General features: G+C 42.2%; 1 protein-coding gene across 1 annotated transcript in view; it reads right to left on the bottom strand.

Annotated features, from left to right (window-relative positions):
- LOC100770382 (doublecortin domain-containing protein 2) overlaps positions 1 to 15,716 on the bottom strand; it is a 187,551-nt gene that overhangs the window by 76,614 nt on the left and 95,221 nt on the right. Inside the window, exon 8 of the mRNA XM_027409331.2 lies at positions 13,682 to 13,841. Within this exon, the coding sequence (XP_027265132.1) occupies positions 13,682 to 13,841 (160 nt within the window). The remainder of the gene's footprint in view (positions 1 to 13,681; positions 13,842 to 15,716) is intronic.

Genomic DNA, 15,716 nt, shown 5'->3' with positions numbered 1-15,716 from the left:
GTCCGATAAACAAACCTCCAGACAACCTTTCCCTTCCCTGCTCATATTAAATTAAATTACTATTCTAATTTGGAGGCTTAATTAACATTTAACTACTCTTGGTTTAAAATGCACTTGAGATTTAAATACTGAAATTAGACCCATTTCTTTTTTCTCTCTCTCCAAATTATATGCCCAGAACATCTTTCCTCAGATAAATATCAATCCCCAGTCAGCAGCCCGATGCCCTTCTCTATGCTTCCAAAGCATTTCAGGGCCACATCCACCTTTCTCTAACAAGTTATATGCTTCATGAGAAAACCAAGGGATTACACACACACACACACACACACACACACACACACACACACACACACACACACACATTCACACACGCACGCACACTTTTATGCCTCTTCTCTGAGAAGCATATTCACAACATTGACCATAAACTATTATAAAGAAAGTGACCCAAAAACACATCCGGTGTGCATGGAATGAATACTTAGCTATTTTGCACTTTCAATATCACAATAGAATGAGAAATGAGGGCAGAGTCAGTTAGCCCTCCTCCTTTCCTCTCCTTCCACTCCCTTCTAGTCCTACTACCTTCTTCAACTTTTCAATCTTCAGGGTTCTGCTGTCAGGTCAGATATGAGGGAAAACTGTATTGGAAGAAGGCGGAACAAATCCAGAAAGGCAATGTGGTTCGAATGTGATGTGTCCCCCACAGATGCATGTATTTGAAAACTTGGTCCCCAGATGGTGGCTCTGTTTTGAAAGGCTGTGGCACCTTAACAAAGGTCATCCATCACTGGCCTGGAGGTCAAAAACCTGGCCCACTTCCTGTCTACTCTCTGCTTCTGGGTTACAGTTGTGATGTGACCAGCCACTTTGTACTCCTGATGTCATGTCTTCCCTGTCATGATAAACTGCATTCCTTCTTGAAGCCAGGAGCCACAATAAGCCCTTCCTTTCCTAAATTGTTTTTTGCCTGGTATTTTGTACAGCAAAGAAATAGTCAGATGGGCATTATTAGTTGTTAATAATGGTTCAAACTTCGGTGTTCCTAATTCAGGGAACAGCCCTAGCTAACAACATCTCCTCTCATAGGTACTTCTCTTTTCTCAACCCTCTCTCCACTCTGCAAAAGTGTTTTCTTATTCATTTTAGTGCAGTTCCATTATTAGAAAAATGCTAAGTAGCAATAATTGTGCTTCTAAATGATAACCTCAGGGTGAACCTGGCAATAAAGTCTAAAAGGAATTTGTTTATTCTCCCAACTAAATTTTAGAAATTAGGCAGGCAGCATCCCTCAGAGCCCCTGCTTAAGAAATGTGCTTATCCCTTTTGTCTCGAACCTAAAAAATAAAACTTCCTAAGTGACAAACTCACTCATCTGAAAGTTACAGAGCAATACACTAATTAGGCGTAGAACTCAGGGTTAGCTAGCAAACCCTGACAAACTGAAACTATGATAAATTCCAGACATGCTGGGGTAAGAAGTGCAGAGTGAAGCATGTATGGAAGCCATTAGTCAGTAACTCAGCCCAGCACTCCTCCAAGGCTTCTGTCCTGAGAGGGTGTTCTCCATGACACCCTGAACAATGGCAGCCTTCAAGGCTTACTCCAAAGACAGACTGAATTATCAAGAACTTTGGGGCCAGCAAAGGAAGAATGATATGATTCTTTTATGTAAGAAAAATTCCATTGTTTCCTGTTGTTTCTGATGTCATCTCCATCTAACTGGACATGGGCACAGTCTGTCCTACTTGCTGGATCTTTTGGAAGTATAACAGTCATGTAGGATAGCCACACATTTTTAGATAACCAAATTTTTGCCTCATACCCAAAAGAATAGGTTCTGGATCCACAATGCCATCTCCTCACACTGCTCTTTAAAATACTTTATATCAGTGTTGTTGCTATTAGTCTACAGTGCTTAGGAATTCTACAGAGTGCTCAGCCTCTGCCCTGGCTTGAGCACTGAATCCTCTCCACACTTAATGCTATGCACATAAAGTGGGTGACATCATATTCGAGACCAATCACACTGACAGTGCATATGGGATGGAAACTGAACAGCTCCTCTCTGCTCCCTCTCCAGCAACATGGTCACATCTACCGGGTTTTTATATACAATATACACACACTGATTCCAGCTTTGCACACTATAACCATTCGGGAAACTGGAAGCACGACGGTCCTGTTTCACTTGATATCATACCTTGGGAAACAATAGTTGCCACTTACTTAATGTCACATGGCTTGTGGCTGACAGCACCCTCAGCTCTGCCTACCTCTTGGTATGTTTCCATAGAACAAATAAGGCATAAGGGCTACTTGAATCAGCATTGATCCTTTTCTTAGAAGGGAGGAGATAAAAGTTAAACAGCCCAAAAGGTTTCCTCCCCATCAAAAATTTCAGCAGAAAGAGTATATACACAAATAGAGAAGAGAAGATTGCCAGTACCGTGAAAAACAACATATAGAAATAATACAGGAAAACACCTCCCCCACTGAAAGTGATGGGTGTCTTATGTCACGACCTCTACTAAGTGCCAGGAATAACCAATGAGATTAGCACTGCACCACAGCATGTCATGGTGAAAAGTCAGATCATACAGGTTAACAAAATTTTAATAAAAATATTTGATTCACAGAAGTGCATAAAAAGACATTGTTTTTTGTTTTTTGTTGGGAGGATAGAGGCAGGGTTCCTCTGTGGCTTTGGAGGCTGTCCTGGAACTAGCTCTTGGAGACCAGGCTGGTCTCAAACTCACAGAGATCAGCCTGCCTCTGCCTCTGCCTCCCGAGTGCTGGGATTAAAGGCCTGCGCCACCACCGCCCAGCTAAGACATTGTTTTTTAAGGCCTCAAATATCTACAAGAAAAATTAATTGGGGCAGTGAGATGGTTCAGTCCTGGGACCCACAATGGAAGGAGAGACCCTTCACAGATGTAATGTGGAATGCATATGCCTTTGCAAGCACGCACATGTGCAATCACACAGGCACAGAAAGGCAGGCTCACAGGAAGTTTTCATCTTAACTTCACATCCATTGTATTCTTCAGTATGGGGAACATACATCCCTGCCATGAAGTCCCACTGAATTTCTTCATCATCATTAAGGGAATACAAATTTAATGAGGCAGAGGACAAAATAAACAGCAGCCTAGTCTCTTGTTATAATTCTTCAATTTGTGCAGAACATGAGGGCTGTCAAGTACATACTGTCTTTTTTATTTTATTTTTCTCTGTCATTAATAAACACTATTACTGGTCCCTGTGTGCACATGCCAATGTGAATTGATGAACTACATAATGATCCGTGGAACAGTATAGCACAACCCCGTGTCCTAAACGACAGCCTTGACAGTGAGCAGCACTGAGGAGTCACAAGCGAGCTTTGTAACACTTCAGCACTTTAGCTTCTTTATCAATAAAATGGGATAATGGTAGCAATAATGACATCTGCCTCAACAGCAACTGTGAGGATTAATGAGACTGCACACCTGACATGCTCAGTGCAGCCCTGGAACATAAGCACTAGATCTTAGGTTGCTACTACCGCTGGAAACTCTCCTGCATCTCAACCTGAGGGTGATACATAACTGTGTGGGGGCCCTGCTTCTTCCCCTGGTGGTCATCAGTAACAAGGTCCCAGTTCGGGGAGAGCACAGATCATGAAGGAAGCTGAGGCAGGAAGATAGTGAGTTCAAGGTCAGCCTGCACTGCATGGTAAAAGTCTATCTCAAAAAGAGAAAAAGAAAGAGTAATGGGGTGGGAGAAGGGGGGAGGGGAGGAAAGAGAGAGAAAGAAAAAAGAACAAGAAAGAAAGGAATGGGGAAAGGAAGGAAGAAAAACAAAAAGAAGGGAGGAGGGAGAGAAAGCAAGCATGGAATATTTATTCCTGAAGGCTCTGAAAGGATGGAGGAGACAGCTCAGCAGGTAAGAGTGCTTTGCTGTACAAGCTTGAGGATCTTAGTCCTGATCCCCAGAAGCCACATAAAAAGCCGGGTGTGGCCATGGACACATCTGTAACCACAGCACGGCAAGACACCAACACGGGAGGATTTCTGGGTCTTGTTCAGTGAGAGACTTTGTCTCAATGAAATAAGGTAGAGGGTAATAGATCAAGACACCCAATGCCCTTCTCTGGCCTCACATCAGAGCGCGCACACACACACACACACACACACACACACACACACACACACACACACAGGAATGAATGCCTGCAAAGACTGTAGAATCTTTCAGAAAAAAAATGTGGCTTAATCTTGCATAATCCTTTTCCCAAATTTAGTTTTGAATATATCAAACTCTTACTGTTAGAAACATCTATCAAAATCTTTGAATGTCTGCTCCACAAACTGCACATTAGGAAATGAGCTGGGTAAGAGCATCTTCTTAGGACCAGTCCATCCATGCTAAACTTTAGGCTAGAGATGATGTCAGTCAGTGACTAGCCTGAGGGGCTGTAGCCTCAGGACCTGTACTTGGGATTTACATGGAAGTACCTTGTGTCTTTACTGTAGCACCAATTAATTACCTTTGGAAAACAACTCTGTGTATGTGGCTTCCTTGTTGTTAAGCACAGCAGTGCCTATGAGGACTTAGCTACCCAATGAGCTATGAACTTGAAAAGTAAGGGCATGTGTCTCAATGTGAGCAGTGGCTGTTATGATGGCATTTTAAAGGGAGTGAAATAAGACCAATTTTGAATTACCATCCAATTGTATAGAATAAAAATAAGTGGAAAACCTCTAAATTTAGGATTCTCAGAAGTTCTTTGTAGATATTTTATCTTTTTCTTTCTCCCCTCTGTGGTAGCACATAGCATGCTGATCTCCAATAAAGGTTCTATCTTGGGCTGAAAACAACTAGGGCAGCAGAGAAGAACAAAAATAGAGTCAGATACAAAGTAGGCCAGGGTCTACAGAAAAGTCCCAGCATATTGTGTGTTGGGAAAAATATCCCTACCCTGTCTTTCAGTAGCAACTAGCCATGTTGATTCTCCCCAATGCCACTGTACACTGGGCAGAAGGTCTTGTTTGTTCTAAGAAAGCTGCTATGTTTTATACAGACAGGATAGACATGGAGGCCCAAAGAAAGACTTCATACCAACAGGGAAAATGTTAATATTTGCATGGCAAAACACATTTTTGCATTTATAGTTGGTGAAAGGAATTTGACTTCTGAAATTAAAAAGAGAAATTGGTGCTACTTCACTCAAAAGAAAAAAAAAAGCAACCAATTTCTGCATGGAGACAGAATCAAGACCATTGGAAACAAAGGCATAAATTCAGAGCACTTGGTACAAAGGAAAGAAAATGCAGCTACCCTGAGGTTTTGCTCAGCAGGCCCCCAGGGATGATTACAAGTGAAGTAGTTCCTAGCAAGAGGGTGGGGCTCCCAAGTCTAAAGCCTTGGAGAAGGGTTTGCACCCCAAGCCTGTGAGATCTAAGGTGTTCAAGCAACTGCTTAATGAATAAATAAAAACAGCTAGCTCAGGCCTGCAATGATGGCATTTGGATGGCCGAGACATGAGGATTACTACAAGTTAGATGCCAGCCTGGCTTATATGAAAAGTTCTAGAATAGTGTGGCCTACACAATAATACTCTTTCCTAAAAAAACAATTACTAAATACAAACAAGTAAATCGGAGCCTTGTCACCTGATCTGCAAACTAGAGGTCAGACTCACAGACAGTCATCTTTTCCAGTGTTCCCTGAATGCTGAAGATGGACTCTGTTCCTGGCTGGCCTAGGTAAGAACAAAGTAGACCCACTGGGACATCAGATTACTGAGGGAGAAAAAGGGCTGAAATCAATCCTCCTGTTCACAATGGGAAGAAGAGATACTGGAGTAAGAGTGGAGAAAACGAGAACTCTGCAGAATGTGGGACATCAAGACTCTCAGCCCTGAAGGAAGATACATCACAACATGACTGAATAATAGTATCTCTGCAGAGACCCACTGCTGATATTCACATAGGAATGTCCATCTCTGATCCTGTTGCATATCAGCCTGGGCATTTTCAGAACCACTGGCTACTATAATGCCCTTGGACTCGGGGCAAACTGCCTTCTCCTTCCCCATCCCCAGGCCATTTGCCAAGCTATGGAAGTCATGAAGTTACACTGAGAATTTGAAAACAAAGTTTATAAAACTGAGCATCATAGCTGTTGTGCCTTGAAGCACTTAAATTTGCTGATCATAACATGGGCACTATGGACCACAAGCATTAGCGCACACACTCTCAACAAAGAGCCACTCTGCATTGTCCACCTTTATATATGACTGATGAGAAAGGAACCCTTGGTCCACTAGTGGCCCAAGCCTCATCCTGATTTTATTTCAACCCACACTTGAGGGAAGAAATGGGGGTTTGAGAAGGAACAAATGGTAATAAATACCAGCTGCTTCTCCTGCGGCACCCTTGTCATCCCTATGAAGTGTGTTGACCTAATAGCCTTTCATGACACCAGAAGAACCAAACCCAGTCTATACCTCAGATCCCAGAATGAAAAGCCCAGGGTGACCCAATTTTAGTTCTTTCTGAAAAGTGGATGGATCTTGCTTTAGCTTTAATATGCCTTACAGACTTCTACCTTTATCGTAATAAGCTGTAAAAGGCTCAGACCTGACTTTGAATGAGGACAATGCTGTGGAATTGTTGGAACCTCTGGTAGGACAAGAAAGAAAAAGTCTCTGCTTAGAAGTAATGGGCAACAGCTAAGAAAAGCGCAGTTTGCAAGCCAAACCCAGACCCAGAAGCCCCCAACATGATCTTTCTGCAGTGGAACATGATAAAGAAATAACCTCGGTGTCCCCACCCTGAACTCCTGTCCTCACCCCTCCACCTCTGGAAGTGTTCTGGGGTCCAAACCACAAGGCCCAGTCCTATGGCAGCAATTTGACTCAGGGCAATTCTTTACCGACACATATGAATGATAGGATAAGTTCTTGGCTTTCTGAAATTTAATTCCTACTTCATTTTCTACTAGAAACATCCTTGCTCTTAGTGGGTACCTCATATGCTACCTGTACAACAAAACAACTAAGCTGAATGATGCAGCACAGTGAGGTTTGTAATAAATACACAAATACAATATAATCTGAGTCCCAAAATACCTACTTAAAATGAGTTCTTGAAATATAGCCTTCCAAAGGTTTGAAACCCCTTTGTAGATTGTTGCCTAGCCCAAATGTCATCAGAGAGGCTTCCTCCAGCAGCTGATGGGAGCAGATGCAAAGACCACACCCAATGTTAGGTGGAGCTCAGGGAACCCTGAAGAAGACAAGGAGGAATGATTCTAGGAGCCAGAGGGGTCATGGACACCAGGTGAACATTGCTCACAGTATCAACTAACCTGGCCACATAGGGGCTTCTAGAGACTGAAACAGAAATCACAGAGCCTGCAGGGGTCTGTGCTAGGTCCTCTGCATATGTGCTGTGGTTGTTTAGCTTAGGGTTTTTGTGGGACTCCTAATGGTGAGAATGGGGGTATGTCTGACTCCTTTGCCTGTCTTGGGACCCTTTTCATTTTGCTGGGTTGCCTCATCCAGCCTTGAAATGAGGGTTTGTGCCTAGTCTTATTGTATTTTGTTATGGTGTGTCCAGTTGATATCACTGGAAGGTCTGCTCTTTTCTGAAGAAAATGGAGGATCTGGGAGAGAAGTAAGCATTAGAGCCCACATCTTTGGGATTTTGGACTATACTGGGGACCAGCTGAGATATCCAGACTCATGGACTGAACAACTGGACCCTCGTATTTTCCATTGATAGACAGTCACTATTGGACTAGTTGGATCACAAACTGAAAGCCATTCTAATAAATCACACACACACACACACACACACACACACACACACACACACACACAGCAGGGGGAGATTGATTCTGTCACTCTGTTCCTCTAGATAACCCTAACTAATACATGCCCTACATTCCCACTGCCATCCATTCCCTGCCATGATGGACTGTGCCCTCAAACTGTGTGTGCAAAATAATCCATTCTTTCCTTAAGTTGCTTTTTGTTAAGTATTTTATCTCAACAACAAGAAAAGTAGCTAAGACTAGACAGGTAGCTCAGCAACTGAGAGCACTGGCTGCTCTTAAATGGAACCAGTTCAGTTCTTAACATAAAAGGTGGCTCTCAACTGTTCCTAACTCTAGTTCCAGAAGACAGAGCACCCTTTTCAGATCTCCACTGGTACCAGGTACACATGTATTGTACATACATACATGTAGGCAAAATATAAACTGGCAGGAATGAAGGAAGGAAGGCAGAAAAAGGGAGGGAGGGACAGAGAGCAAGAGGGAGGGAAAGAGAGAGAGAGAGAGAGAGAGAGAGAGAGAGAGAGAGAGAGAAAGAATATTACTATCCAGCTCTGAACTACACCAATATTAATCCTAAAAGAATTTTTTGCAGAGGCCTCAGCCCAGGGCCAGCTGTACCTCAGTGGTTCTCAATACCATACACGTGTGTAAGGCTACAAGATATGAAATGAACTCTTTCCTGAAAAAAACTACTGAAGGCCGAGATGAGGTAAAGCACTGGTCTACCAAATGCAAGGCCTTCCTTGGGTTATATTCTCAGAATAAAAAAAATAATGGCTAATGTCATATACCTTACCTATATTCATCCAGCTTTAATTTTTAGTCTCTCATCTTACATAACAAAGTATATACTCTAAAACTAGTTCTGTTAATAAATGTTGAATTATACAATTAAGCATTCAAGAAATCAGCAGCCCCTGACTATAATAGAATATTATTTTACAATATGTCTATTCTATGAGAGGTGGGAAAAGCTAATGCCCAGTCTTTTAAGAAGCTGGTATTTAGCCTGGTAGTGGTGCCACTTGCCTTTAATCCCAGAACTTGGGAGGCACAAGCAGGTGAATCTCTGAGTTCAAGGCCAGCCTGGTCTACAAAGTGAGTTCCAAGACAGCCAGGTATACACAGGGAAACCCTGTCTCAAAGTAAGTTAGAAGAAGGAGAAGGAGGAAGAGGAGGAAGGGGAGGAGGAGGAGGGGGAGGAGGAGGAGGAGAAGGAGGAGGAGGAAGAGGAGGAGGAGGAGGAGGAGAAAAGAAGAAGAAGAAGAAGAAGAAGAAGAAGAAGAAGAAGAAGAAGAAGAAGAAGAAGAAGAAGAAGAAGAAGAAGAAGAAGAAGGTATTTAATGAAATAAACTTTGATCCATGCACCACAATACACTTTGTTAAGTGGCAACGATCAATAGAGAAACCGAACACATATGTGTCTTCCATTCATCAGATGAGTAGGTTAGCAAGAGCTACCAGCAAATCTTATTACTCTGACTTGTGAAACAGAGGAAGATCATCTTGGTGCCTTCCTACAGGCATCCTTCTAGTACACAGTGCCTCTTTCAAGGTTAGAAGTCTGGGAGCATGTTTTCCATATGTTCTTCAGGGTTTATTCCCATGGTTTCTTACGACAGGGAACCATTCAAATGCCTAAGCTGGTTCACAACCTAACCAAGGACACTTAGGTCCTCATACATGTGATGTCATTTTTGAAGATGGATTGCTACAATGCTTCATGTTTGGGACCATACAAGCAAGCCATGTGCAGGCTGTGGTTATTACAAAGCTCAAGGGCATGCTGTTCAAGGGCAATCATCAAGATTGTAACATTCGGGCATCTTCTATCAGTGCAGCACCTGCTCTCATGCGGAGTCAAATACTCAAGTGTCTCTTCCAGAAACAAAACTGCCATGAACAAAACAAGTAATACATCCAGAAGCAATACTGGTTACACACACACACACACACACACACACACACACACACACACACACACACACGTGCATGCCAAAGAACCAAGCATCCTTTGCCTTTTGTTTCGCAATAATACTTTGCCTTTAAAAGTACTTCTTGTTATCAGCATGAATCATAACAGTATAGGTTTCTTTCTTTGTAGTCTTTCTGATACTCCCAACTAAACTCCTATATTTTTTCAATTATTAATATTAATAATAGCAATGAATATAACCAGCCACCCAAAATGCCACTTCAAAAGAATCATCATCATGTTTTTGCTGAAAGTGGCGAGTGTAGCTAGTTAACTCCTCTAAAACATCTTTCCAGGCACCTCAATACAAGGAAAAGGGGAGCAAGCTGTGCCACCACTGAGGCTGGTCTCACAGGCAGTGCTGAAAACACACTGCACGCCCACCTTCATCAATCACTCACCAATCTTACTTTGCATCTTGGCCACAAAAGAAAATGGGATTTGTTTCCCTGAAGAAATATGTCGCTGCTCTGCCTGAATTATTAAGCTTTACTGTTACAGAGAGAAACAGTGTCAAGGAAAAAGGGAAGAAAGGGAAAATAAAACTAGAGCCAGGTTGCCATCTACAGTCGGAAGGTAGCATTGCTGGGCCAAGGAGCATTTACTTCACAGAATATCAGTAACTATCAGAGGTTTTTGTTTTTGTTTTTGTTTTAAGCAAAACGTGACAGTAAAATCATAATTATTTTTTAAATATCATAAGAATGTTATACAGATAAGGAACACTGGAATAAATATATGTATATATTTTAACATATACTAGAAAATGATCTTAAATATTCACTCTAACCCTAAAACTTCAGACTTTGAAATAAACCATGTAGCTCTCCTCACTTCAATCCATTTTTAGCAGAGAAGACGGGGGTTTCACCTCTAAAAGCAGCTCCCGTGTGTTTTTACTCTCTACCTTGATTCCCTGCACCCTACACATGACTTTTGCTTAGGATTTCTGTCCTTTCACTTGAGCCCTCTAGAGACCTGAGCACCAAGAAGCACACACTTGGTTCCAATTACTAAAATAGATGGCATCAAAGTAAAAGGCAGCTTTGAGTATAAATGAATACAAAGGCTGAATTAGGGGAGAGACACGTGACATTATAATCTGGAAACCTCTTATAGTCAAGGGCATTTGGGGGAGGTCTTTAAGGAGAAGTTGCTTGGATTTCAGTCATGAAGATAGGAACTGGTACTTAAATTTCCCAAGTGGCAACTTCAGCTACAGAACTGTACCTTTTCTTTCATTTTTTTCATGGAAAACAAATGTTTTTGAAAGTCAAGGTTTGTTTGGGGAGGTCCTCTTGTCTTCCTGTCATAGGAAAATATATGTAAATTCTTCGTCTCAGCCTTCTAAGTCTTCTCAATCAGTAGTGTAGCGCTTGTGTAGAGGAGAGAAACCAGTCCCAAGACCATTGTTTGACAGGAACTCACAGTTTTATAGGGAATAATGGCCTAGAGCTGTTTAAGAACCTGTGGCCCTCACACTACAAAGCTAGCTTGGAAAATACCCACTTAGGATGGAAGGTTATCTGAAGCAACTGCACTTTCTCTGAAGGCCAGGAATGGGCCCTTTCTGATCACAGTATTAAACACTATAGAAATATTGTTGAAGACTCTCCTTGTGAATTTCCTCAAAAGCCAAACATGCTTATCATTCAACTTGCCAACACAGTCTGCTTCCCTGCCAAAGGAATGCTAATCCAATCTTGTGTTCTCCAGTCTGCACAGGGACCACTAGTAAGCCCAACGACTTAAAATGCACATACTGTAAGTAGACATGGGACTCCTGTACACTGACAAGGACCTCAAAGGCAAAAGGCAAATACCATCTTCTCTCTTTAATAAAATAATTTGTTAAAATCTTTAAATGGGTCCAGTTTCTTGGGGTTTAAAGTATTACAGAGACTCAACCATCTTTAATTTCCACAATTTATTTGATCAACATGTATTAAATGCCTATATTCTATTATACCTAGGCTGGCACTGGTAATTTTTTTTAAAAAAGAAGCTAGTTTCAGTAGCTCATGCCAGCACTCAGGAAGATTGTCATGAGATTGAGACCAGCCTGGGCTGTATAGTGAGTTCCTAGTCAACCTGAGCTAGAGTGAAACCTTGTCTCAACAAAACACAGTCCATACATGGTTTAGGAGCCTTCATCCTGACCTCCTTAATGTCTGTCTCTAAACATGATATAACAGGCTATGGGTGTGCAAAGTAGTGAGGAAAAGTCGCAGCATGAGCTCACAATTAGGAGGAAGACAGTGGGACAGTGGGACTTGAAGGAGGAAGTGGACTGCCTAAGGCCAAAAGCAGAAGAAGGATGAGAACCCAGCAAGCCTAACAGCAAGCTAATGACCACAGCAAGATCCTGGGAGGTATGAGCCCTTATTCTTGCTCTTCTCTGGGAAACCAGACATGCATTCATCTTGTGTTTTTTCCTGCTGTAGCCCTGGAGAGTGAACCTAGGCTCTCATGCACATCAGACAAGTGCTCTATTGATGAGCTGGAGCCTCAGCCCCTTCTGTTTTCTGAAGCATGGGTTCACTAAACTCTCCAGTCCAGCCTTGAGCTTGAGATCCTACCTCAAGCCACCAGGCCATCTGATCATTTAGCCTGTTCTTTCAATCTTGGACCACTTGTCTTTCTCTGATTCTTTGCCCATCTGTGTGGCATCCTCTAAACCCTTCCAGAAGCTTCTGCTGCCCTGAATCCCATGTGATCCCTCTTGTCAGATGCAGTTCCCATATGGGGGCTGGGTTTTGTTAATGTCTCAAAACATTCTCCCATCAATCTTCACCCGGAGCATCCCACACTAATCTTATGTGGATGGACCTTGCATAGAGGAGGCAAAGTAATCACTCCACTCCCTGTTTCCAGCCAGCTGCTATCTGACCCAAGGATCTCTTGCCATTTTATGAGCCCATCCTATTGAGAATACACTTGGTGTGAAACCAAATATAGCCCCTCTGCACAAAAAGCTCGTGTGAAAGTTTGCCATTTCTTTGTACTTGTCCTGACCTCAGGACACCCTTGTCTCACACTAATGGATTCTCAGACCAGTGCAAATTGTTGCCTTGATTTTTGAGAACCAGAGGGCCTTGAACACACTATATAGCATAGACTGATCTTAACTTCCTAATTGATCCTCCTGCCTCCACCTCTCAAGTGTTGAGATTACAGGCATGAATTACCATGGCTAACTCAACTTAGAAATTTTAAAATTTTTCTTATAACTAGTTTTTTGTAAGGTTTATGTGTGCCCAGTATTCAACTGGATATCAGAACATCTTTCTAAGAAAGGTGAGTTGTGAATACAAACAAATCACGAGAGCAGACCCTCAACCTACAGAGGTCAGTCAACAGCACTTAGACAAAGTGTAATGTCAGGCAAGCACTGCTGGTGGGTGCACAAGATGGCAATGGTCCCTTTTGTCCTAATAAGACTGCCTTAAACAACAATCTGATCTCAAAGATTCTCATAGCCCAATATCTAATCACAAATAGAAGTTGAGTGTAAGAAATAGCTGCTTCTCCCCCAATTAAAGTCTTCTTTGAACATCGTCTCACATGACAGACAAAAAAAGAATATCCTCTGTAAGCATGGAGAAATGAACATTATCGAGTTAAGAATGAACATTAAGAGGATGGAGAGATGGCTCAGTGGTTAAGAGCTCTTACTACATTCACTCTCAGTTCCCAGCATTTGCAGGCACCTGGGGGTACACACGCGCGCACGCGCGCGAGCGCGTGCACACACACACACACACACACACACACACACACACAATTAAAAGTAAAATATTTTAGAACAAAAAAAAAGAATTACAATAGATACACACCCTTAAAAAATAGTATGAGCAATGCAAAAGACAAACTAACCGTTGCTTAGGATTGCTTGTTGGTAATCCTTCGACTTCACATTTTGCTTCACTTTTGTGGGTTTTTCTGAGTTTGAATCTTTCTTCCCTTTCCTCTTCAGAGGCTGAGGAGATGAGTTATCACTGGAGCCGATGGTTGACTTAGATTGGCGATAATTTCCCTAAATGACAAAAGATTAGACCCTTACTATTGGCTAGTGAACTCTCAAAGGTATTCCCAGTACACACATGTGGTTAACTAGTGATCCCAGGGACAAGGCCCTGCATTAATTTCCAACTGTTGGCCTTGGTACCACACTAGCTACAAGCACGTCTTTCCAGAGGCAGGAGAAGATCTGGCAGAGGAAGAAGACTAAAAATAACCACTCACAATTGGCAAGCAGGTCACAGGTGCCAGACATGCCATAAAAATATTTCCCTTGGGGTTGGGGATGGAGCTCAAACGCACAGAGCTTGTTTAACTCTCGGTGAGGCCAAGATTCCATCACCAGGGCACACATGGAAGAACCAAAACAATTCCTTGGCTGGGGAGATAGATGGCTCAGTTGGTAAAGTATTTGCCCACACAAGCAGGAGAACCAGAGTTCAAATCCTGAAACCAACAGGAAAAGCCAGGCATGGAGGCAGTACTTGTAATCCCAGTCCTGGGCAGAGATCCCTAGAGCTCCACCACCATCCAGCTAGCACATCCAAACTGGTGAGGTTTCCAAGCACTGTCAAAAACAAACAAGTGGTAGGTGTCCCAAGGAACAACACCAGAGGTTGGCCTCTGACGACATGCATAAGATCACACAATTCCCTCATCAGATGAATGTGACTGTTGCACCTGCTTTTATACTGTCACAAGAATGGAGGGGAACATGTGTGAAGTGACTAGAATAGTGCCTCGTGATGAGGGTCTGGTGTTTTCTCCAAGATCAGAGATAATATAGATATAGGTTATATAGATTACAGATATATAAAGTCACATCAGAGATAGGGTTGTGGCTTGATGATTGAGCACTTGCCTCACATGTGCAAGGCCCTGCATTCAATCTCCAGCACTGCAAGAATAAAATAGTTAAGTAAGTAAATAAATAACTCGACCATATTGGGTGCAATCTTTATGCAACATCTGTACTATCTGAAAATAAATGTAATATTAAATAAACAAATCTGCCTGGAAGCCTATTATAACTGCTCATTTTAAACATTTACATATTCAGTCACCCAAAAGCATTTAAATGGTTTTAGCCATCACCCAATTAAGAATAGAAAAAAAACCCACCATCTTACAAATGAAGTTATTTATGCTATTTTGTCACAGCCTACAAGAAAATGAATTATGCATAGATTTATTAACAGTATGAAAACTTGTCCAAATCTATAACATTTTTGCATAATTTAATTTTCCATTCCAACTGCAATTTAGACATCCAGTTTCCATTTAATTATTACATGATCTACAAGCAGAGATTTATTTTTTCTTTCCCTTTTTTCAGTCACTGTCTGGCGAAGAAAGACAGACAGGATGACAGGAGTGGAGCTTCTGAAGCCATTAGCCAAAACCCAGAGTGTAGTCTGCTTCAGTCTACTGATCCCAAGATTTCAACATGGGAAAAACTTGTGTGACAACAGGAACTCTTCACAGACAGCTAGTGCCTTTCTAGGATGTTTGGGAATGCTCTTAAACTTGGAAAGACTCTACAGAAAACCTGGTGAGTAAGGGACTTGGGACCCCAGCAAGGATGGTGTATCTCCTCTCTGGGAAAGCATCACTTACCAGCAATAGGGTGTAGCAAGAAAGAACAGAGACCTCATTGTATAATGTAGGGGTTGCGTTACCTCATTCAGAAAGTGACACTCAGAGGGGTGGTTTAGGGAGTATTAAGAAAGATAGGTTGATGCCCTTTCCTGAACAGAAACAGAAGGGGAGTGGACTGGGGCGGGTGGGAAACAGAGGGGTGGGGGAGGGGCTGGAAGGAGAGGAGGGAGGGGAAACTGTGGCAGGGATATACATAAATAAATTTATTTTTAAAAAAAGAAATATAGGTTGA

This window comes from Cricetulus griseus, chromosome 3 (genome assembly GCF_003668045.3).
Source record: "Cricetulus griseus strain 17A/GY chromosome 3, alternate assembly CriGri-PICRH-1.0, whole genome shotgun sequence".
Classification (NCBI taxonomy): Eukaryota; Metazoa; Chordata; class Mammalia; order Rodentia; family Cricetidae; genus Cricetulus; species Cricetulus griseus.
The sequence above is the reverse complement of the archived record's forward strand: the minus strand, read 5'-3'. Positions and strand labels throughout refer to the sequence as shown.